The sequence below is a fragment of the Lutra lutra genome, chromosome 12 (assembly GCF_902655055.1).
Source record: "Lutra lutra chromosome 12, mLutLut1.2, whole genome shotgun sequence".
NCBI lineage: Eukaryota > Metazoa > Chordata > Mammalia > Carnivora > Mustelidae > Lutra > Lutra lutra.
In genome coordinates this window covers 84,943,791-84,955,428 of record NC_062289.1, presented here as the reverse complement: position 1 = coordinate 84,955,428, position 11,638 = coordinate 84,943,791, and the positions used below count along the sequence as shown (strand labels likewise).

Sequence of the window (11,638 nt, the reverse complement as noted above, 5' to 3'; positions counted from 1 at the left end):
GACAGACACAGCTGTCAAGAGAGTCACGCAGAATCTTAGGGGGCAGGAGTCTTGGTTGCAGTTAAGTAATGACAGGGGAGACGACGGGTCCCTCTTTGAGCTTCCCCGCCCTGCCTGGCGACCTTGCTGGATGGTCAGTGTCAGTTCTAGCATTCCCGGCCGTTGGCTTCGACTCTGGTCAGGCAATGCCAAGGGGTGGTGAGCTTTTACCTCCCCCGAATCTTCCTTACGACTCCAGACATCCCAAATAAACACAATCTAAGTAAGATAAGCTCTGCAAATGCAGCCTGTGGACAAGCTCCCCAGCCTCTTAGGAGAGACTGGAAGCGCAGGAGCATTCTCAAGGGGGCGGCAACAGACCCCGCCAAGCCGCGCCAAACTACAGCGCCCCCCATCCGGCTCGCGGGCGCGCGGGGGCGGAGCTGGGGAGGTGCGTGCGCATGCGCGGGGCCCTGCCTCCCGGCGAGGGGGTGGGGCGGGCGCTGGGGCGGGGGCTGTGACGTCAGGTGCGCGCGTGGCTCCGGCTGCGCAGGAACAGCTGGTGCCTCCGAAGGCGGCCCGCGGGCGGACGGGCTCCGGTGCTGGTGGCCGCCCGCGCCACGCTGCGGGAGCTGACGCCGCTGCCGCTGCCGCCGCCGCCGCCGCCTCCTCGCACCGCCGCACCATGTCCGGCCAGCTGGAGCGTTGCGAGCGCGAGTGGCATGAGCTGGAGGGAGAATTTCAGGAATTGCAGGTAGGGCCGGGCCACCTGGTCGCGCAACTCCGCTACCTGCGGTGCGGTGCCTTCCCCTTCCTGCCAACCCAGCCGGGGCGGTGGGGACCATCAGGGTCCAGAGGGCTGCCCCTGGCTGGGCAGTGGGGGCTGGTGGTCCGCGTGGGCCAGCACCCTCCTATCTCCCAGCACTTCAGTTCTTCATCCACTTGGGGCGCCCGGTGGAAGCTCCCCATTACTGCGCCTTCGCACCGACTCTTTGCTCCGCTCACCTCCTTCTCTGCAGAAAGTTGGTCTGTGGCCTCTGAGGAGAACTTACAGGTTTGTCATGTGGGGGAGGCCTGAGGGGACATATATGTGCTGGGACAGCCCCCACCTCCGCAGGGGTCTCTCCTAACCGTACCCTGTCCACCTGCTTTTGGCCGCTCAACTTCTGTATTTTGGTGGAGCAGCGCTCTCTTCTGCAACTACATTTTGAGAAATGTGCTTGGGAGCCGTTCACCTTGAACCCCTAGGCTTTGCTCGGGGATTAGAGACCCCTGTTCTGCGTCTTTGGGACTCTGGTGTCTGTGCCCTCCTCTGTGCTGCTACTGCAGGCTGAGTCTGGCGTTGTGGATGGCATCTGTCACTTTTGACAGCTGCGTTGCCTCCCTCCGTGATAGAAGCTGCTCTCAGCTCTCACCCATCTGGCCCAGAACCTTATACGGAGTAGGGAGAGGGCAGTTGTAAGAGAGGCCTCTTGAGAAAATGGCATTGCCTCTGTGGGGTCCTGGCAGGAAAAGCTGTCCCTGAAAGGAGGTTCAGACAGGTCTCAGCTACTGACTCAGGTGGCTAGAGACATCTCACACATGAAACCTTGGGGTTGGCCAAGAGGGACTCCTGGACCAGTTTTGGAGATGGGGCTTTTTCCTCTGAAGCTACTAGATTGTGCCTGTTTTCTCTGAAGTTGGGCTCTGTTTGCCCGAAACCATACTGCACAGCTCTGCCCCACTTCTTCCTGTCCCCAGCTGGAGCCATGACATTTTCCCTGTCCATGTAGCTCTCATCTCCAGTTGACTGTCCTCTTACAGGGTCCAGAGAAGGGGAGAGGAGATTGTCTGTGATGGGTCTTCTGGACCTGAGGCAGTAGGCCCTGATGTTTAAAGAGGGGGTTGCTGCAGAGACGGAGCAGGAAGATGGGGGCGAGGGGTCTGTTTTAGGCATGAGCAGAGAATAAAGTATCCAGAACCGATATGCCTTTCTTGGCCTGTGCGGCATGTGTGGGTTGGTGCCCTCTCCTTCACGTCTGGGGCTTGGGGCCCACCCAGTTCTCAGGGGACCCGTCTGGCTCCAGTCCCGTCGAGAAGATTCAGCTGCTTCCTAACACTTTGTCCTACTGGGCTCTTGGGTCACGTTCAACTGTGAAGCCATGGAAGGGATGTTAGGGTCAGGAGTGGGAGAAGAGTTTTACCTTGTGGAGCTTTCGTTCCTGAATTCCTTTCCCTTGCCCTGCCTTACACTAGGAGGAGTTGTCTTAACACTTCAGAGCCATGCAATTAATGCAATCAACAGCAATTAGCTAGCTAGTCTTGGCAGGCAGAGCTCGCAAAGGAGACATTGGATTTGTTGTTGTGTTCTTACTTGGTTTAGGTATGTGAGAGACAGAGAGGAATTGGGAATTCTGGGTTTTGTCCCCTGGTGCACAGCGAGGGCTGGAGGACAGCTGACTGTGGGGAAACTGAGGTGTCCGTTACTCAGTTCTTCAGCAGTGGGGGAACTGGAATGGACTGGGCCTATGGGGAGGAGGGACTCTGCTGGCCTCAGGGTTTAGTGGACAACTCCTGGGTCAGAGGACAGTAATGGATGGAAGGCCACAGAGTCCCCCGTGTGTCAAGGTCATAGACATTGTCTGTATCTTCATAGATGAGAAAACTAAAAGTTGAGAATCTAATTCACTTAACTGGGGTCACACAGCTCTTGAGAGGTAAAGCTGCCATTAGAACTTAGTAGTCTGAATGCTTATTTTGGATGTCTGTCATTGTGCTGGTAGGTCCCACTCTCTCTTCTCACTTCCATAATAAATATGAGAGCTTTGAACTCCTGAGATGAAAGTTTCTGGGATATGTGTATAATAAGTAGGGTATACGTTGTCATTGGGTATGCGTTGGACAGACTTTCAGATATGAGACATTTATTGGGGGGCAAGGAGGTCACAACAGGTAGGCAGGTGAACAAATTGGAACTAAAAGGAAGGATTAATTTTTTTTTTTACCATAAAATTCCTGTGTATCTTAATTTTCCTATATCTGCCTCTGAATCTGGGATTTGTGGGTTTCATGTTTGTATCTCTCTGATTCTTTCTTGGGGTCATAGCTAATGTCTGTGTTTCACCTCTTCTTCCCTTTTTCAAATGAATAGAGGAAAGAGGAAACCTAATTGTCAGACCACAGAGGATTCAAAATATCTTTGGAATCCCCTCACCGCAAAAGTCATACTCTCTGGGACTTTCTAGAGGAAAGGATCTGTTCTCTTTTGACTGATTTGTACCTCACTAGACTCAGGGGCAAGGTCAAGTGGCTATGGGAACTTTGGTTTTGGCTGGCTGGGGTTTCATCCATGCTGGTGAATTGAGCATCAGTCTGAGACCAGCACATGTTTGGCCCTGTGGCTTGTGGTGTGACCACAGAAGGTCACTTACAGACACTGTGGCAGGTGATTTAATAAGCATTTCTTAACTTGCATCACTGGAAACTTGACCCCATCCCACCCCATCCAGGAAGGAGGTGGCCCGAAGAGGTTGTTCCCTAAATCTGACCTTACAGAAATGCAGGGACCTGGTAGGCCACTGTAAAGATTTTGGCTTTTCCTACCAATGAAACGGGCATCTCTCTGGCTGCTGTGTATACAATAGACATGAGAGGGACAGGGTAGAAGCAAGAAGGTCAGTATTATTTTATGAAAACCTTATGAAAGAGATCCTGTTATCCCATTTTACAGAGGGAAAATCATATACCCAAAGTCACATGTCTTGTAAGTACTGGAGTCAGGATTCAAACCCAGGCTGTTGAATGTCAGGGTCTATACTCTTAACCACTGCTTAAAGCAGGTCTGTGCCCTGGGCACACTTTTGTAGGCTTTTCTCTTCCATCTTGCATTGCCTTACGGGTCTCTTTTTTTAGAAGTGCTTTGTGCGGAAAGCCCCTGGACAGGGAGTCACAGTTCCTGGGTTTAGGCCTGAGGCCCGTGCCTGTCTAGTATCTGACCTTCAGCAAGCCATCACTCTGAGCTTCTGAGTTTCTTTATCTACAAAACAAAGACTGACAATAATAACGGTAAGAGCTAACTGTAGGGTACTGGATTTTTCCACTTAATCTAAATGACCAACCCTGCTTTAGACTGAGGCTAAGAGATAGTAACTAACTTGAAAGTCATGGAATTTTGGAATTTGAACCCAGGTCTGCTGTGTATGTCAGATATTTTGGGGTTTCCTAACAGTGTGGGCTCCCAAAGTATCTTGAGACCCTTGGCTCTGCAAAGAAAAGCTTCTGAACTTGTGGGGTCTCATTTCATTCGTGCCCTACTTTATATATGCTTTCTCTATATATATAATGTATATGTAGTAAAGCACTGAACTATATATATATATATATATATATATATGCATATGTATAGTACATTAGTCAGGATTCTTTTTTTTTTTTTAAGATTTTATTTATTTATTTTGACAGACAGAGATCACAAGTAGGCAGAGAAGCAGAGAGAGAGAGAGGAGGAAGCAGACTCCCTGCTGAGCAGAGAGCCCGATGCGGGGGCTCGATCCCAGGACCCCGGAATCATGAACCGAGCCAAAGGCAGAGGCTTTAACCCACTGAGCCACCCAGGCGCCCCACATTAGTCAGGATTCTTAGTTGCAAGTGACAGAAACCCCGTTCAGCTGGCTTTAAGCCAAAAAAGGAATTTATTGTCTCATATATTGGGAAGTCCAGTGACAAATGGCTTCAGGCCAGGCTAGGTCCAGGGGCTCCAATGATGTCTCTGTGTGTGTGTCTCTCTGTTTCTTCTTCTTCTTCTTCTTTTTTTTTTTTAGATTTTATTTATTTATTTATTTATTTAAGATATTTATTTATTTGACAGAGATTACAAGTAGGCAGAGAGGCAGGCAGAGAGAGAGAGAGGGGGAAGCAGGCTCCCCGCTGAGCAGAGAGCCCGATGCGGGGGCTTGATCCCAGGACCCTGGGATCATGACCTGAGCCGAAGGCAGAGGCTTTAACCCACTGAGCCACCCAGGCGCCCCTATTTATTTATTTTAGAGAGAGATGCGTGTGAGTTCGCAAGTGTGGGGAGGACCAGAGGAGGAAGGACAAGCAGACTCCATGCTGAGGGTACAGCCCGAGGTGGGGGCTCGATCCCACAACCCCAAGATCGTGACCCTAACCGAAACAAAGGGTTGGACGCATAACCAAATAGCCAGCCAGGCACCACCTCTCTGTATCTTCTGTATCAGCCTTATTCTCAGGCAGTCTCTCTCATGTTGTGGCGAAGAGGTGCACTGGCCACCCCAGGCTGACATCTTCCAACTCAGCAAGTCTGACCAAAACAGAGCGACTTTTCCTTGGTAATTCCCACAGGAGTCCCACACAAACCATATGAAAGAAGAATGAGGGAGATCCGGATAGACCTATAAAGGAAAATGAAAATACTGGTAGTAAGAAAAGAGGGAGGGATGCTGGATAGGCATCTTTTGGGGGGGGTGTCATAGAAGTAGTTTATGTCTGTCATTCCCAGACACTGTGTCAAGGCATCCCCATGGGATATTTTCAGTTTTCAAGGGAAACACAGTGACATCTGTCCTACACCGCTTAAACTGCTAACTTGGGGTAGTTCACACTTACACGTTAGGTCACATTCTTTGTGATGATGGCATATCCTTGTAAAGTTAGGTTTTTAGTGATCTGTGATTAAAATCAAGTACTGTGTATGGGGTGCCTGGGCGGCTCAGTGGGTTAAGCCTCTGCCTTTGGCTCAGGTCATGATCTTGGGTTCCTGGGATCGAGTTCCGCATCGGGCTCTCTGCTCATCAGGGAGCCTGCTTCCCCCTCTCTGTCTCTGCCTACTTGTGATCTTTGTCAAATAAATAAATAAAATCTTTTTTTAAAAAAATCAAGTACTGTGTGAAAATCCGTGTGAAAAAAGAAAGGAGGGTGACAGTGTCCAATCTGATTCCATGGTCTGAGAATTTGTGCCGAGCCAAATAGCCTCATACATTCCATTAGTAAATAATTTTGGTTATTTCAGAGTGAAATAAAAATGTTTCTGTCCATTTTTGCATATCCCCCCCCCCCCCCGCAAAAGGCTATGAAGTTGTTAGGGCATAAATACTTTTCAATTATTTGGCCTGGAGACTGTGGAAAGTCTACTGAGACCCAAAGGGCATGGTGAACCAGCAAAGTTTGTGAACCTTTGTTGTATGTCCTGATGGCGGTGGTGTTTACACAATTGTATATATTTGCCAGAATTCCTTTAGTTGTACACCTGAAAATTGATGCACTGGTATGTACATTATACCTTAATAAAACTGATTTAAAAACAAATAAACTGGGGCGCCTGGGTGGCTCAGTGGTTGAAGCCTCTGCCTTCGGCTCAGGTCATGATCCCAGGGTCCTGGGATCGAGCCCTGCATCGGGCTCTCTGCTCAGCGGGGAGCCTGCTTCCTCCTCTCTCTCTCTGCCTGCCTCTCTGCCTACTTGTGATTTCTGTCTGTCAAATAAATAAATAAAATCTAAAAAAAAAAAAAAAAACAAATAAACCAGTATATGGCCTGTTACATAAAACTCATCTCGTGACCCCTTCACTGCTGAGGAAACTACAAAGAGCTTATATGACTTACCTAAGAAGCGACAACTCTGAGATGAAGAGTTAGGTTATCTTGCCTCCCAAAGGTTGGACACCGCTGTCTAATACCCTCACTTACCACTCCTGTAACAGACCTCACCTGTCAATCCTGGCCCATGACTCAGAGTTCTTTCCAATACAAAACTGATGCCATTTTGGTGAAGTCAACTTGCCGTCCTTAGTGGTGTTTTCATGGTGATGAGTCTTAGCGAAGTGTACTCAGCATCCAGAAATCTTCATTTGAACTTGATTCCTTGGAAAGAGAACTATATAAATGTAATCTCTCAAAAACTTCTGATAGAAGCACAGCTATCAGACACCACATTTTGCTGGTGGCGATGCCTCTGTTGCAGCCTACCGGGTTGCCCACCAACTTTGCGATGCTTCTGGGCCGAACCCCATCTGAAAATGCCGTGAGATTCCATTGCTGGCAATTCTTGTGGTAAATGTGGACTCAGGTTCTGGATCTTATGATGTAGCCAAGCTGTGTTAAGCAGGCATTTCCAGATGTTCCACAGCCGTGCTGAGACCTGGCGTCATTAACCTCATCTTCCCACCGGGGCAGAGCTTGGGGCCTCAGACAACAGGAGAGGCAGCAGATTGCCTAAGCCTCCGACAGAAACCTGCTTGTTTGTGTCTTCTGTGCGTGGTGTAGAAGGACGGTAATTAGCTGTGTAGGAAAGGAGGTATCGGCATCCCAGCTCGCAGAGCCAATATTAGCGCTTCTCTCTCTCCCTCTCTTTTGATCCATCCTACATGTTTAGTTAGAAGTAATACATATCTGCAAAGTTAAATATTCAAGTGGAGATGTTCAGGAACTTTCAGAACACTTGTTTTTAACAGCTAAATACTGGAAACCTAATGTTCTTCCGAATGGATAATTCCACTGAGCACCCTTAGAGTGAGGTATGATGAGCAGAATGAGTAAACTAGAGAGCTACATGTGTCAACCTGGATAAATGTTTTTAAAAGAAGAGCAACATTGAGTGGAAAGTTGCAGAGACATATACACAGTATGACATGTATGATAAAGTTAAACACATTCTAACCAATACTATGTATTGCTTGCTGATACATGTTTATGGAGTACAAAGGAGTGATATGGGCCAGATTCAGTATAGTGGAGATCAGGCAGGGCCCTGATGGGAAGCAAATGACTCTTCCAGAAGGATCTCACTCAAAGGAGTTTTTTTGTTTTTGTTTTTTTTAATTTTAGATTTTTAAATTTATTTATTTGACAGAGAGAGAGCCAGCAAGAGAGGGAATGCAAGCAGGGGGAGTGGGAGAGGGAGAAGCGGGTTTCCCACCAAGTAGGGAGCCCGATGTGGGGCTCGATCCCAGGACTCTGGGATCATGACTTGAGCCGAAGGCAGACGCTTAACAACTGAGCCACCCAGGCGCCCCTCAAAGGAGTTTAAAGGAGGGACTCTACAGAAGTGTGGCAGTTTAAGGGTGAGGCCTCTAGAGCTGGGGGCCAGTCCTGTTCCTAAAAGGGCAGAGGGAGGGGGGCATCACCAGAGTTTGGCCAAAGCTTGTTGCTGGGGAAGGAGAGCTGCAGGACAGTGCTGCAATGGTTGAAGGCTGCCGCAAACCAGAGGAGGCAGGAGGAACAAATACCCCAGCTTCTCTCTCTTCCTGCTGTGCATCCCGTGGGCCAATCTCAAGTGGGAGGCAGGGTAACGGCATCCAGGAGATGCTGTCCAGAGGGGTCAGCCTCCTTGGGCAGAGGGAAAGAATTGATCTGGGGCGAACATGGAGGCAGAAATAACCAGCAAATGGGTCCCCCTTTTTGGGGGCAGAGGATAGAAATGCCATCTCAAAAGAATACTTAGGGGGCCTTTAACTCTCTGTGCACTACTATTATGTGTTAAACTGAGAGTGAGAATATGGGTGCTGATGTTTATTTTCTATCAATTTTATGATTTTCTTTTTTGTATGCCTGGAATATTTCATAATACAATGAGCAGGAGGCCAAAAAGTAACCCAACAGTACCAAAACGCTAATAAAGAAAAACAGCTCCGGGGTGCCTGGCTGGCTCAGTTGGAAGAGCCTGTGACTCTTGATCTTGGGTCACGAGTTCGAGCCCCATATTGGGTGCAGAGCTTACTTAAATAAAACTGAAAGAAAAGGGGGCGCCTGGGTGGCTCAGTGGGTTGAGCCTCTGCCTTTGGCTTGGGTTGTGATCTCGGGGTCCTGGGGTCGGGCCCCACGTCGGGCTCTCTGCTCAGCGGGGAGCCTGCTTCCTCCTCTCTCTCTGCCTGCCTCTCTGCCTACTTGCGATCTCTCTCTTTCTCTCTGTCAAACAAATAAAATATTAAAATAAAAACTGAAAGAAAAGAAAAAAGAAAGGCAGTTCTATAGGTTCACTGTCATATACATGCGATTGTGACCATGTAGATATTATTTACTGCAGAGTCGAGTAGTGAACTATGCTTTTTTTCTTTCTTTTTTTTTTTTTTTTGGAGATTTTAACTAAATTTATATAGTTAGCATCTAATTCTTTACTGGCAGTGCTTATAATTATCCTTTTTTTTTTTTTAACTGCTTAAAGCTCCTTCCTTAGATATTCTGTCAAGTGTGTTTCTTTTCTTTGGCCTTGAGCTAGACAAGTTAGGGGTTGGGGGCTTTGCTTTGTGCTCCCGAATGGAGTTTTTTCTTTCTTTCTTTTGCAGCTGCTTGTCTACTTTGGTGTCCCCAGCACTAGGGTTATTTTTAGAGGTAGCAACTTGATGTGGGAGTCAATCACATTTAATAAGTTGGTACTCCCTGCACCGTGTGCAGAGAGTGGACTCCCAGGGTTTGGTGTTTCCCGTGTTCCAATCCTCTGCTGCCAAGTTTAGAAATTAAAATAGTGGTTTGGCACTTTGTCATTTTCTTTAGAAGTTAAACGTACATTTACCATATGACCAGCAATTCCATTCCTAGGTATCTACCCAAGAGAAATGGAAATATGTCTACACAAAGATTTGTACATGTTCATGGAAGTATTATTTATAATAGCCAAAAAGTGGAAATAATTGGAATGCCCGATAACAGGTGAATGGATTAACAAAGTGTGATGCATCTATACTAAATTTATTTTTTAAAGATTTTATTTATTTATTCGACAGAGAGAGATCACAAGCAGGCAGAGAGGCAGGCAGAGAGAGAGAGGAGGAAGCAGGCTCCCCGCTGAGCAGAGAGCCCGACGTGGGGCTCGATCCCAGGACCCTGGGATCATGACCTGAGCCGAAGGCAGAAGCTTTAACCCACTGAGCCACCCAGGCGCTCCTATACTAAATTTTTATTGTTAAGTAACAATAAGAACAGAGTAATACATGCTTCCCCCCTACTATCTGAAAGTACCACCTTCCGGTGAAACCTTTCATAAGCCAAAATGGCGTAAAGCATAGAGTATCACCTGCTTCCCGAAAGTTCGAGTTACACCACTGCTTTTTTTGAAAGACCTCCATTAGTACCTGTTTTTGCTAACCAAAAGAGATCCAAGGAGGATTCTCACTCCTATAAAAAAAGCCATTGCGGGGCGCCTGGGTGGCTCAGTGGGTTAAAGCCTCTGCCTTCGGCTTAGGTCATGATCTCAGGGTCCTGGGATCAAGCCCTGCATCGGGATCTCTGCTCGGCGGGGAGCCTGCTTCCCCCTCTCTCTCTGCCTGCCTCTCTGCCTGCTTGTGACCTCTCTCTGTCAAATAAATAAATAAAATCCTTAAAAAAAAAAAAAGCCATTGCTCTACTAATGGCGGTCTTTCGTAAAAGCAAAATGGCATAACGTGAACTTTCAGAAAGCGGGGACACTTGTGTATGCTACAACATGAATAAACCTCAAAAACAGGAGTGTTTTTGCTGAGTGAAAGAAGCCAGACCCCACACACAAACTGTATGACTCCACTTATGTGAACTATTCAGAAAAGACAAATCTGTAGAGACAGAAGGTAGGGTAGAGGTTGCCAGGGGCCGGAGGGAGGGGAGCTGAGGGAGGAGTGAGCGCTGTCATAGACGTGAGGGATCTTATTGGGTGGTGTAATGTCCTAAAATGATGTGGTAATAGTTGCATAACTTGGCAAATATATATGCATCACTGAATTGTACACATAAAATGAGTGAAGTAGGGGCACCTGGGTGGCTCAGTGGGTTAATGCCTCTGCCTTCAGCTCAGGTCATGATCCCGGGGTCCTGGGATCGAGCCCCACTTCGGGCTCACTGCTCAGCAGGGAGCCTGCTTCTCCCTCTCCCTGCCTGCCTCTCTGCCTACTTGTGATCTCTGTCAAATAAATAAATAAAATCTTTTTAAAAAATGAGTGAATTACACAGAAAATATATGTGAATTACACCTCAAAATTGTTAAAAAATGATGGCTAAGGTTTTTGGTTTGTAGAAAAAACACACAATTTGACTGTTCAAAGATCTACATTTTTAGGTGTCTGCTTAGTTACTGGCTTGATGAAGGATTCATTTGACGAGGCTCCAAGTCCTTGTTTTTGGTGTCTTTAGGATGATAGCACCCAGGGCCAGAGTTTGGTAATAATGAGTCCAAGATTTGTGGCTTCTCTTCTTACTTTGTGTGGCTATCTTTGCCTAGAAGGAGAACTCTGTGCTTTGGCATTTTAATCTAGATTCTGACACTTGCCTCTGAAATAAAGACATTCAATTAAAACTGGCAAAGCCAAACAGAACAAAACAGCATTTCTTTGTTGATGTAGTTGGGAAGTCAGAGGTGTACCAGCTGCAGGTATGAGTTGATCCAGGGGCTCAAATGGAGCCATCCGGGCTCAGCCTTCATCTGCCCCTCTGCCCCGTTTTCCCATCATTTGGATTCATGTTCAAGCAAGACAGCTCCATTAGCTCTGGGCTCACATGAGCTCTTCCTCCTTCAGACTAGTGGAAAAAGAGCTCTTCTTTTAAAGCAGTTCTGGTAAAAGCTCCCCCCCAGCCCCGCCCCAGCTGAGATTTGTGGGTTTTGAATGCCTGTCCCTGAATCAGCCAGTTGGGTCCTGAGGCTGATATTCTGATTGGCCAGGCCCGGGTCACATGCCCTGGAACCCGGGGCAAGTTCAACC

At 47.7% G+C, this 11,638-nt stretch overlaps 1 protein-coding gene across 1 annotated transcript in view; it reads left to right on the top strand.

Moving 5' to 3' along the window:
• The first annotated feature begins 508 nt into the window (after positions 1-508).
• Positions 509-11,638, top strand: part of TMEM120B (transmembrane protein 120B) — a 46,060-nt gene continuing 34,930 nt past the window's right edge. Inside the window, exon 1 of the mRNA XM_047696820.1 lies at positions 509-733. Within this exon, the coding sequence (XP_047552776.1) occupies positions 665-733 (69 nt within the window). The 5' untranslated portion in view covers positions 509-664. The remainder of the gene's footprint in view (positions 734-11,638) is intronic.